The sequence below is a fragment of the Linepithema humile genome, chromosome 6 (assembly GCF_040581485.1).
Source record: "Linepithema humile isolate Giens D197 chromosome 6, Lhum_UNIL_v1.0, whole genome shotgun sequence".
Classification (NCBI taxonomy): domain Eukaryota; kingdom Metazoa; phylum Arthropoda; class Insecta; order Hymenoptera; family Formicidae; genus Linepithema; species Linepithema humile.
In genome coordinates this window covers 17,857,625-17,870,979 of record NC_090133.1, presented here as the reverse complement: position 1 = coordinate 17,870,979, position 13,355 = coordinate 17,857,625, and the positions used below count along the sequence as shown (strand labels likewise).

At 40.9% G+C, this 13,355-nt stretch overlaps 1 protein-coding gene and 1 long non-coding RNA gene across 8 annotated transcripts in view; one reads left to right on the top strand and one right to left on the bottom strand.

Moving 5' to 3' along the window:
* Positions 1 to 13,355, top strand: part of Lar (tyrosine-protein phosphatase Lar) — a 375,895-nt gene that overhangs the window by 345,839 nt on the left and 16,701 nt on the right. For 4 of the 7 annotated variants that reach the window (XM_067357826.1, XM_067357827.1, XM_012371239.2 and 1 more), the window contains 8 exons: positions 4,888 to 4,998; positions 6,027 to 6,302; positions 6,744 to 7,028; positions 8,275 to 8,298; positions 8,725 to 8,825; positions 8,913 to 9,242; positions 9,529 to 9,679; positions 10,948 to 11,244. In XM_067357826.1, the coding sequence (XP_067213927.1) occupies positions 4,888 to 4,998; positions 6,027 to 6,302; positions 6,744 to 7,028; positions 8,275 to 8,298; positions 8,725 to 8,825; positions 8,913 to 9,242; positions 9,529 to 9,679; positions 10,948 to 11,244 (1,575 nt within the window). The remainder of the gene's footprint in view (positions 1 to 4,887; positions 4,999 to 6,026; positions 6,303 to 6,743; positions 7,029 to 8,274; positions 8,299 to 8,724; positions 8,826 to 8,912; positions 9,243 to 9,528; positions 9,680 to 10,947; positions 11,245 to 13,355) is intronic. The other 3 variants (XM_012371238.2, XM_012371240.2, XM_012371241.2) reach the window with 3 other exon arrangements.
* The window catches only part of LOC105674736 (uncharacterized), a 246,038-nt gene that overhangs the window by 229,838 nt on the left and 2,845 nt on the right, over positions 1 to 13,355 (bottom strand). The window lies entirely within an intron of this gene.

Sequence of the window (13,355 nt, the reverse complement as noted above, 5' to 3'; positions counted from 1 at the left end):
GTTTCTCATATATCTTTTTAGGAACTCAATTAACATCCACGAATTTTTAAATGGAAGACCAATTTTCTAAAAATGTGTATTAGAGCCTTTTTCTATAAATTTTTAATTGGATTTAGTAATGAAAAATGCGATAATTCCCGGAATTGTTTCTAATGATTGCAAACTGAGTCGCAAGATCGGAGATGGGAGCTCTAATGTAATTGAAATGAAACTCCACGTTCAATACACATGTCGGAATTAAAAAGTGTCGTAGAACGAACGCATCGGAAGGTATACACAGTACACACACTTTTCGGAATGCTTTCAGTGTAAACATATTTCCTATTTGTATTCTATCCGGATGGAATCCTGTATTCACCGAGCCGTACGGGGTGAATTCATCCCCGCTTCATCCTTCGATTTCACCCCGCGACGCATGCTATCCACGGACCGGGGACGAGGTGAAGAGACAGAGTGAGATGGGACGTACTTCGCATATTTGTACTGTGTGTGCGTGCGTCGCGTTTGCTCTCGTAATATTAAATATAAGAGAAGATATTTCAATATTGGTCGGCAAACACACAAATAGCTGCCCGTCGTTTCGTCTGCACCGTATGCATACACATCCGCGTGCCGCTGCATATCTCTGCAGTCGTCCTGGATCTCGCGGAAAGGCCCGAGAAAAATGCAGTCGCTGCGCCTACTGACAAGCGAAACATGAAGCTTTCGCGAGGAACGAATGCAATTTTCCAAACGGAAAGTTCGACGTTACTTCGTACATCCGACTGGTGTATCCGTTGATCGCGAAGTTTCTCGATTGAATCAGTCAGTTGGAAAACAACGTAAGAAAATTTACATCATACTCATTCATTTGCGTCATTTGTCTTGCAGTTTAACGTTAACGTTCCATATTTCATATTTGCAGTTTTTTTATATCACGCAATTTTGTTTATTAAATATATATAATTATTCAATGACAAATAATAAAAATATGCAATAAAATAAAAATCTTAAATCATAAAAGGCAATATTTATATATCGTATCCAGATTTAATAAAAAAATTAAAAGTTAAAAGCGAGCTTTTAACTCTTCAACTAATGTACGAATAATTCACTATAAATCTCAATCTGTAACCACCAATGATAGATTCATTGACGAGCATGAAACCGATGTTTTCTCGACAAAAATTGCCGTTGTGTCACGTATCAAAGTGCGTGAGCGTCGTTAATTGTCATGTACCAGCCATATCGATCGACCTAGCACGAGAGAACCATGATATTCACCTATTATTTTTATTCAGCCATGTATCTCGTTCCGTATTTTGTGAATATAAAAACAAAAAATGCATGGCCAACAACTATTTAATAAAAACAAGACATCATACTGCTGTCCAAATAAAACATGGAGATAGAAGCAGTTTTCGTAATTTTATATACAGAGCGTGCGATATTAAAAATTGCGCTCGAACCGATGCAACCCATCTCTCATGTCCTTTGTGCATCATAAAGCGAAAGCCAAACTTAGACATTTACGCATGTATATTGCATCGATTTTCGAGGTAAAAGAACAGGGCGAGAAATTTTGCGGAAATACGCGATATCGTCGTTATAACGAAATGTATGAGCTGCTATTTTCAAAAACGGCGAGTCAGATTTGAAAAAAATAACATCCTCACATTTTGAAATATGATTAAAAATTGACGTGATATATTGATCGTAACAAGAATTTCCAATTTTAAGTTAACTTGTTTCAAAAAAGCACGAAAAACGCATAGAGTTTAATACGCATAAATATGTATTCCAGAGAACAATCATTTTTCATAGGAAAATTTCACGAAAAGAAGATAAAGATATATCCCGCACGCTATCTATTCTAGTCACTTAAAATATTCCTGACTTTGACTTGCCGATCGATACGGTAAACTCGGATTATGAAACGTCGAACAGGGTATTATGTCAACGCCTTTTAACGCAAATATCTTTTCATGCTTCGTTGCATTTACGTGCAACAGTAACCTGTATTAGCCGTGCGCGGACCGTTTCTCTCGCGTGCGTTGGCTATTTAAAATTTATAAAGAACAGTCCGCACGACGCATTATCACCGTCTTGCGTCGTGTCTCACGTGTTTAAAATCTAATTGTTCACCGCCGTTAGTAATGCCATCCCTCTTTGCAGCCACTATGAATATTTTAAGCGGCTATTACGCCGTAGAAATGTTATCGTTAAACCAATGGTAATTCGCGCGTTCTGCTGTTAATTCTGTATCGTTCTTTACCTCGCACGTGCGCGATAAAGCGAAAAGTTATGACGCCGCCACCAGGCAATGGGATATTAAAACGAATATTAATAAAACCTATATAAGACGGAAAAAGAGACATTATTTTTAATAATAGATTTGTGCCGAAAGAATATTTCGTTATAATTTGGCCCAGTGACAAATTTATCATTACTTAATAGAAATATTAAATTAAAATGCAATGAAATATTAAACCGTTAATACAATTATATTAAATAATTTTTAAAAATCTGCAATATATTTATAGTGATTTATAATTAACCATTAACTTGAACAAATCAAACATTAAACGTCTTCGTATCAAAATCTCGTCGTCCGCAGAATCTAATAAAATTACTCTTGAAAAATGCAAATACCATAAAATGAGAACTTATTAGAATTTTTATGACCAAAAAAGCAAATATGAAAAAAGAAGAGAGATATCAATTATTAGCAACAGCGTGGCGAATTGCGATTATACATTTCTGAAACTACTGAAATGACATTATCGAAATATCTAGAAAGCACGGTACATTTTTAACATGTTGACCATTTCGGAATCAATATAAAAAACTATTTTCAGATATTGAACTTCGTATGTATTACTATAGTTTTTCATCAAGCACAACTTTTTCACAACGGTGTGCTAACAATGCATACGTGACTTCATCGGGATAACAATACGATCGGGCGCGTTCCTTCCTGGTCGGCTTACGGGAAATTGTAGATGAGGCACGATTACGTATTCCGATCGTACGCGATATCAGTCCGCCTCGCTTCTCGCTCGTGATGGAGTGTTTTCTATCCTCCACCCTTACTCTCTCTCATTCTTTCTACCGAATATTTATCGAACTGTATCCTAGATGAGCTGTTTCCTTTCCAGAGTTAACTCGAAAAATCATAAGGCTTAAAATTAAAATGCGCACAGTCTTTTTCTATTACATTTAAAAATAAAATTTTAGCTAGCGATAAAGAAACTGTCAAATTTTTTCGTATCCTGAAATATTCATCAATTTTCTCTCATAATTTTTTTGCCAAATATTTAATTAAATTGGTAAGGTCAGATATAGAATGAAAAACAAAGAAGCTAAATTGAAAATCGATGATTGACGTGAATCAATAAAATCGGAATATATATCAATGAAGGATTAAATCGAACCTTCCAAGAGGAAAAAGGCTTCAAAAATCCTAATAACGCCATTGCTCGTCTCCATCGTCTCTTTCACGCACGATCGGAGCCACGATCGCAATGCGGCCACTGAAAGCCGCCACGTATGGCACGTGAGCCTACTCAGCCGGATAACGAATTCCGAAATCGGCAGCCGGGGAAAATTTGGCGGCCTGCGAAATTAACAGCCACGCACCGGGTCACGCCAGTAATTGCGGACGCCGTTTTACCCCAGGCTATAATATCCAAACGGCGCCCTTTATCAGCGACGCGTACATGTTTCGCTCGCTCGCTCACTCGCAAGGAAAACAACACACGGTCGGTCCGCGCGCACAGTATTTGTCTTCCATGGAAAAAAATATACGGAGCGCAGCGAGTTTCGAGATAAACCCTCTCAGTTGTGCTGTCGCGTTTTCGTTTCGACGCATCCTACTGTGATGCATACGACCTACTACTAGACGAAGCGCGCTCTACGCTCGCATATTGTTTTCAATCGACATCGCGCAGCTTTTGTCGCACGGCCCTGGTATCGTGACAACTCTTCCGTGTTATTTGCACGCCTGTCGCTTATCTCGCCTACGATCATCCCCTAATTATAACCGTTAGCTCGATTAAACGTCAGAAAGGGTAAAAGCGAACGATCAACCCCAGCAGCGGCAGTTCCCCATTCTACTCTCATTCCCCCCCCCCCCCCCATTCTCGATTCCCAACGTTCGCCAGTGTTTACTTTACGAATGGGCAGGGCGGTTTCTCAGTGGGTGGAGAAGGTCAGTGAGGGAGGGATAGAGGTTTGAATTATACTAGGTCGGTAGTGACGTCGACGAAGATAATCACACGGCTCGCAACGGCCAGTTCATCATCGCGGTATCGCGCTCTAAGGGGGTTGATGCATCGTGGAAAGCCTCGCACGAACGCCGAGCCGGACGGAAACGGAATGTACGAGTCAGGGTGAGAAAAGTAGAGAAAGAGCGGGTGAGAGAGGAGAGGGCGACTCGGAGGTGGCCGCCCTTTTCCGGCCCTGCTGGGCGTACCGTCTCCGCAGGACATGGTAGGAACTCTATTAGCGCTCGAAAAACGAAGTAAAAAGCGCGGCAGAGAATGCGGACGTCCACTCAAATGCGTTCCGAGTTCAACGCATACGTATTTCCATACTTCGCTCTAAATAATTGCACAAAATGGAGATTGCTCAGAATTCATTAAACAGTGTCCTACTTCGATATATTGTAATATAATAATTCTACACTGTCGAATGAAATCTCGCAGCACTACATTAATTAAGGATACTATGACAATGAAAAAAAACAATGATAATTAACAAAGTTCAATATGTAGACAATTGTAGACAATATTGACGAGCATATAGAATTTTTTATATATATATGTCGTATAAAACTATTCGCGTAGAATTATTATAATTAATAATGTTGAATTGTTTAAAAGAGATTTTTGTGGATTTGTATTACAGGTGCCTTGCAAATTACCGAATCTGACGTAAAGGATCAAGGAAAGTATGAATGCGTCGCTAACAACTCCGTAGGCACAGAGTACTCGAAATCGACCACATTATATGTGAAAGGTATGTCGCTTAACTGCTATAAATGCTTGCCTGCGGATTGTAATGTAATAAGTTGAATTAATTAATTATGAAGCATTTATATCTTCCAGCTTAGCTAATAAGTATTTGTGATCTTTGTGACAAATAAATTATTCTTTGTCAGCATCTTATTAGATATAATTAAAAAGAAAAAGGGAGAAACAAAAAAATATTTTTATGAAAATTAACGCATTTGAAACCGCAAAGGGACAACATTTTTGTCGACCAAATAACAAATACAGCGTGAGCTAGGCACACAGTCACGCCAATGCTACACAAGGCAGACGTTTTCTTGTTCGTAATTAAAATTAATGTAACGCAATTAGGACGTAATTAAACTAAACGGGCGGCACAAAGAGCCTTGCGTGAGTCACATCGCGTATGTTACGCGCCGAGACTTCTCATTTCTTGCGTTTTCACAGCGATTTTGAATCTCGACGGTTGTGCATTCCGGTTTAATTGCCGCAGTCGTGATTTGCAAAATCTGCGAGACGGCTTTGAAATAATCGTTCGGCGTTTTGCTGCGTTTCGCGAATTTTCGCAGGCCACAGCTAATTTGCCATCGTAAAACGTGCGTACGTAATTATTCTCTAATTGGATGTGCCGTTACGCGCATTTGCATTTCGATTTAATGTCGCCCGTAAATAAACAAACGGTCACGCGGGCGCGATCATAATGTAATTTAACTTACTGCGAACAGTCATACATATACACGAGGTATTATACACGGGATATAACTGGCTTCTCTGCATTTTTTATCCGTAGATACCTTGTTTAATTTAGAGTTAATTCGTTTAACAAAAATATCGATCAGTAAACTTTTTATCATGAACGCGACTGTAAATTTAAGAGTTTCCATGAAATTCCACGAATTAAAATGCAGAGGAGCGAGTAGATAATAAATTTTTTATTTTTTCACTTAACACACTAAGTCTTGAAAATTAACTAAAATTTGTAGAAATTGGAAAATTAAAAAATTAATTATCCTGGCTATCAATTGTGCTCGCCAGTGCGTCGCGTCGCACCGAACTTCTCGATTCCGCCACCGACGGTGAGCGAAGTGATGCTGGGTGCGTCGCTGAATCTCACCTGCGTCGCGGTCGGCGCGCCGATGCCCTTCGTAAAATGGAGAAAGGATCCCGCAACCGATCTTACGCCGGACGATAATCTACCAGTCGGCAAAAACGTCTTGAGACTGACGGAAATTCAGGAATCTGCTAATTATACGTGTACAGCTGCCAGCGATCTTGGCGTAATCGAGGCGACCACCATGGTGAAGGTTCAATGTACGTATCGAACTTCGATTCATCGTCCCCTCCATAATTATGGATCCACAAACCTTTTCTTCGATCGCATTTTCCGGTTATGTTATCGCGGATTACGTGATACAAGCCGATTAGTCATCCGCTGCATTCCGCTCCATTATGCTTTCACCGGAAGGACTAATCTCGATCCGCTTAAACCTTGCATTACGATAACAACACCAAGATACATTGGTCCGATTATTACGGAATAGTTGCCTAAAGAAATTGCCTACAAATTTTCTTTATTACCGTGTTTGCAGCATTTATTTGTGAAGCCTTTAAACATCAATGATAATTTTGTATTATCATAGGCGATTCAAATATGACATTTATAAAAACCGTTATTATTCACGCGAAATTGACCCATCGCCCACTATCCAATATCCAGCTCGGGAAAATAAAATCGCAATAATCCCTTCGCAGCTCTACCCGGCCCGCCAGAGAACGTTCAAGTGTCGGATATCACCGCGACATCGGTGAAGTTGAGCTGGTCCTACAAAGAACCGGGCGACCTGCAGTACTACGTCATTCAACATAAACCGAAGCACGTGAATCAAGCGTACGCCGAGATATCCGGCATCACGACGATGTACTATCACGTTAGGAGTCTCAGCCCGTATACGGAGTACGAGCTCTACGTGATAGCCGTGAACAGCATCGGGCGTGGTCCCCCAAGTGCCCCGGTGATAGTCACCACTGGTGAAACAAGTCAGTACCATAAATATTTACTTTGCGTGCTAATTTCTAATTATGTTTATATTTCTCTCGTAGCTTAGAAACGATTATCTTTCCGTATGGATATTTATGACTTCACACCAGAAAAGCAATAGTGGAGACAAAATTTTACTCGATGTTGTGTGTAGATATGAATTTACCGGCAATGTTGATTAATATCTATGAAGATATCGTTATAATTGTAAATCGTTGTCTTAAGAACGAATCTTCCGCTGATTAAACTTCATTGTCACTCACACGTCAAATTAAACATCCATGCGAGGAAAAATATCGTTTCTACCGAAATATCTCTCATTTTATCGACATTCTTCTCTTGCCAGTCTCATCGTTTCAAGCTCATCGTATAATCAAACTTAACGGGAAGTAATAACATTTCTTAAGTCAGTTATTTTTGATGGTACCTTTACGGAGACTTCATGGGGCATCTATGTCACGATCGCTACGACAAAGTAAACCTGCTCACGGATTAATTCGCGTTTCACTTCCACGTCTCGTAACGAACATACGTGCGTCGCAGTAAGCTTATTTACCGATTAAAAGCGCGGACACATCTCGGACCGGGCAATTTTTTGCGCGCATCCGCGTTCGCATAGAACGATAACATGAAGGAGTGGAGAAACGGCACTACTCCGACATGAGCGCGAATTTTTTGCACGTAGATAGAACTTTTTTGTACACCATCGTGAAAGAGGAGCGAATTTTTACGCACATTTTTTGAGGGAAATTCTGTACTTTTTTCCATGCTGTCCGCCGTGGACGCACGATTTGATCCATGTAAGTGACAAGAAAATTTTTTTCACCTATCACCAAACTCCCCTCTGCTCTTTGTTGCACCAATGTGTTAGTGTTTTTTGCCGGGCCGTTTCACAGCGTTTCATCGCGCTTCGACGTCTCGTGTCATTGTGTATTTTCACGCCTCTAACATCCCCAGCCTTACTATCTCTTTCACTTTCTCTCTCTTTCACTCTACCTCTCCTTCTCGGGTGCGTCTCTCCGTCTCCTTTCTTTCGTTTTGCAAAAGAGGGGGGGCGAGACACGAGGGGGAGACAGCACGCGAAATTGCACCTTTCCTACAAAATAGTAGCACACACTTCTCACCCCGTGAAAATACGAAGGAGGCGTGGACCGCACACTCGCGCTTCGTATTTTCACCCCGCACTTGTCGCCCACTTATGTACCGAGAAGTGACAATAATCTTTTGACATTTTTTTTTGGATAGCGGAATCAACGAATGGAGGTGCCAGTAAGTCAAATCATATACTAAGAGTGCCGTAGTAATACTCACACCGATTCATTTGCCTGTTCATGTTCTTGTTTCATTTTTTTTTATTTTGGTTGGGTTTCTCCTGGGTTCGTTACTTCACATAACTATATACGATTGTAATTTTTACTCATATTACGCACGTATATATTTTTGCTATTTCGTAGTTAATTACGTACGGTGTGAGTTATTGAGAAATGTGTTCGTCACCGTAGTGTCGTCACACAAAATGGGACTTGATTTCGTAATTTTTCTTTATTTTCACGCACCTCTTATTGGGTTTCTTATGGATTTTCCGAAGGATTTCTTTTCTATCTTATCGTGTAATTAACTGGTTGTGTAATTCGTGTGCATCTAGCCTACTTCGTACGTTAATAACGTTAAAGATCGACCGATCTTTTTTTCTAGAACCCGGTACAGCGCCTCGGAAAGTTCAGGTACGGCCGTTGAGCTCCAGCACGATGGTCATACAATGGGACGAACCGGAAACCCCAAACGGTCAAGTGACGGTCGGTGTCTTTTCCGTAATTATATTCTCGCTGCGTTTTGCGCGGATTACTGCGTTTCGCTAACGAGCGCGCGATGCACTTTCGTAGGGATACAAAGTGTACTACACGACGGACTCGAATCAACCTATGGCGTCGTGGCAGTACCAGATGGTGGACAATAGCCAGCTGACCACCATCTCGGAGTTGACACCGCACACAATCTATACCATACGAGTTCAGGCGCTCACGAGCGTCGGTCCTGGACCGCTCAGTCTACCGGTGCAAATCAAAACACAACAAGGGGTACCAAGTCAACCTGAAATGCTAACCGCGGTCGACATCGGGGAGACCAAAGTAACGCTCCAATGGGGCAAGCCCGCTCATAGCGCTGAGAATATTCTCAGCTATGAGCTGTACTGGAACGACACTTATGCGAAGGTAGGTGATTATAAATTTACAATACAGATTCCAATTTCTTTGTTTTTAAATAACAATTTTTGTCAAGTTTTTTTCATGCTTACGCGCCAGACGTCAGTGATATTTTTTAAATTTCCTATTATATTAGAATGAATAAATAATTTTTCTAACGGTGTGGAAGCTAAATGGATTTGAAACTCTGGAAATAAACTGATTTTGAAATTTTTTATGAGCAATTCTAAAAAAGATAATTAATCGAGATGATATTACGTATCGCGCTAACGTTTTATCTGACGTGTTTACTCAGGAAAAGCATCATCGCAGAATAGCTGTCACCGAGAACTATACTCTGACCGGTCTGTATCCGAACACCTTATACTACGTGTGGCTAGCCGCGAGGAGTCAAAGGGGAGAGGGTGCCACGACGATACCGTATCCGGTTCGCACCAAACAGTACGGTAAGCAGAACGCAAATGAATGCAAAAACGAAATCGAGTGAGTTCATGCAGCGAGGAGTGCCAGACGCATGCCGATACGTAATTGTCGCGTGGCCGTGAGATGATCGACCACTCGAGATATCCCATGGTGACGATCGAGCAGGACTCGAGTCCTCTGGACTCGCGCACAATTACGCATCGCGATGGCACAGCAGGTAGGAGGTGCTGTAGCGCTAGACGCTCCTGCAAGTAGCGTAAGCTATCGACGCACAACACCTTGAAAAGAGCCTTTAAAAAAAAAAAAAAAAAAAAGAAATCACTTTTTCGTATTTGAAGACGCGTTTTCTAGAGAAAGAAAAAGGAAAAAAAGAGCGTAATATGAAAGGGAAAGACGAAAGATAGAGAGTAACGTTGAAACAAGTGAAGTGTGGGAGAGTGAGAATGATTGCATGCGTTGCAAATAAGAAAGCCGTTTTTGGATGCCACTTTATATATATCTATATATATATATATACGTATATACATATCATATACATATAAATTGCACTAAGCACTGCATTGATATATGTGTGCATTTTGGGCACCTCTTTTCATTCTCGATAACATATTAATTTTATCGTCCGTTCTTCAGTTTTTCGTTGTCTCGTTCCCTTGCAATTATATGAACGTGTTAATTCGTTAACTCTGCGCATTATACGTCCGAGTTAACACTCGGCCGCTCCGTACAAACTGTTTCTAATCACATCTTTTTTCGACTGTTCAAGGATCGATTCATGACTTTTTACCTTGAATATTTTATACCTCTCTGAACCTTGATCAATCGTCACGTACCGTTTTGTTGGTATCCCTCGACAGTCACCGTCGATTGTGCGCTCGTCTCGGCGTTGAGGACGCCAAAACGAGGAATACGAGAACTCGCTCGCTCACATTGCATGCTAATACTGATTTATCATTCATAAAGCATACAAAGATGATTTTATCACAATTGCAAAATTAAATACCTGTATTATTTTAAGACAACTGATAAAAAATCAAAGTGACATTCTTCGACAAGGCATTAAACACGAAATTTATATTACACTTTAGCTTTCATCCAATAATTATCCAACAATAAAATAAAAATAATCAAGTTTCGACATATTCATTTGACAGTATTCTATACGGCGACTTTTCGTATTCTCGACTTTGTAAGCCTCACGCTCTGGAATTCGATACAATCGGCTGGTAACTGTCGATTTATACCTCCCCCGATTTTGTTTTCCTCCCTCCTATAATTGAGTGTTATACAGTCCCCGGGGCTCCGCCTCGCAATGTAACCGGCAAAGCGATCAGCCCGACTTCAATATTGGTAACGTGGGAACCACCGGCTGCTGAACGCTCCAACGGAAGGATCGCCTACTACAGGCTGCAAGTCGTCGAGAGCGGTCGCTCCGACTCCGAGGCGACGATTATCAAACTGAATGACACGCGTTTCGTGTTGGACGAGCTCAAAAAGTGGACTGAATATCGGATCTGGGTATTGGCCGGAACCAGAGTAGGTGACGGGCCCCCGAGTTATCCTATCATGGTCAGAACTCATGAGGACGGTATGTATCACAGACACTAACTGAAAAGTCTCTCTGTTTACGTCTCAGGCACGCGAGGAGTAACGTGTAAAATCCGTGGTGACGCACAGGCGCGAGGGAGCTAACACTGTGTCTCGATGTCTCGCGGCGATGTGTTCTCCAAAAGCGCTAACGCGATATCATGTTTACGAAAGGAAGATGTCATCGTAGATGTCTGCGATGTCGAACGGAAATTCGATCGTAATCGCGACAGCAACCCCAACGCCGCGGTCGCTACGAATTTCACACGCTAAACTTCGCGGGGAAGGAATACTATTGGGATGAAGTAATAACGCGCCTCATCCGAGAGCCAAAAATATAAAAGCCCGCCAAAAGTCAGTCCGCGGTTATACTTTCGTGCGGTTCCAATGCGGGTTGCGACAAACACGCCGTGTTGTTATTCCTGATCTGGTGAATGCATTACGATATATAAAATATACATTACTATATGCATACTTTCGATTTCAGATTCCGCTAACGTCACTTCGTCAACCTGTCTCTCTTCCCGATCTCTCAAACGACCAGATACTCTTTCCCTTTTATCACGACTTTCTATTTTCTGTTCTTCTCTGTCGTCTATCTTTTCTCTCCAGTGACTCTACACTTACGTTATGTTTCATTGTACTTACGTTATATTCTATATATATCAAATTACATTATACTGTATTATATTATACATATATGAGCTTTCCTCTTCTCTCACGCCATTCTTGTGTTACAGTTATAGTTTCGAGAAACGAACTATCGAATCACCCATCGTGACGAGAGAGGAAAAGAGGACGGACATGGCCCTTTTTTCCGGTCGGGTTACCTTCTTTTTTTTTGCGCGAACAAAAGTTTTGAACGCGCACGATTTTTTGGATTTTTCGCGCCTCTCCAATCACGCTACTCCGATCACGTTTTCCTATCGTTCTTTTCGTAACCTCCTTCACTTCCTCCCCCGATTTTTATGAAACGTTTACGCGACGCGGAACACGAAACGATGATGGCCCTACTTTTTTGGCTGGCGAGATTTTATATTTTTGGATTTTTTACGACAATAAAATCTCCAACGACTCTTATTCTAGCTTTCCCGAAACCTTCCAACAACTCCAACCACCCCTTCTTTTAGTGTGTCCACGACCATTTTTTCCAGGTGTACGCAGCCACGGATTTTTCAGAAGCTGATAACCAATTTTTGAGCTCAGCTATTAAAGATGAAAGAAAAAGAAACGAATTTTCTTACCGTTTTTTACAGGGCCTAATCGCAACTCTCTCTCTTTGTTCGTTGCCGTTGGTTTTTTTCATCCCCCCAGCCCTACTTTTAAAACTTGGATATCTATTTTGACACGCTAATTAATACCTAATTATACTCATTCACGTGTTTTTGTCTTTCCTTAAAGCATTTGCAGGAGGATGATCCAGGTTTTGAACAGCTAGTTTTTAAGATCTATTCACACTATCGTAATATATCAATTATCTAATAATATGTACTCATTACACTCAGTGTTCTTTCTGGTGGTTACCGTGGTTACGTCAGTAAAGATGTTTCGTTTCTCTCCTTTAGTTCATTAACTCACTCTTGCCACGTGTTATGAAGATAGAAGTCAGGCTAGCTGCCCCGTGTGTCATTATTTCCGTTTTGTGTACCAGTTATGTAGGCCACATGAAATAAGTCAAAATACACAAATACTAACGAGCTAAAAATTTATCTGACAACTTGTTACATGTGCGACACAATCGGACGAAAATAATGGCAAAACAAGGGACAGCTTGCGAGTGAAGCGCTTACGTATATATATAAAAACTCTAGCGAATGTTATCTCACACACAAAAATATATATATATGACGCACTTTTTCACTATATATATATTACACATATATATATTTCTATATCTCTGATATATAAGGCTCTTCTGTCTTTAGTTGAGATTTAGTTCTACCTATCGTTTGCACATGTTTAGAGCATGCCTTCGTTTGTTTAAAAACTCCACGACTCCCTCGAACCCCCCGAAAAAAACCCCCTCGAAACTCTCCTCTTCCAGTGAAAAAGAAACAAACCCGTGCCTATTCCACTTGGCCGCCCACCTTCTCTCCACCGTCACCCTCCACC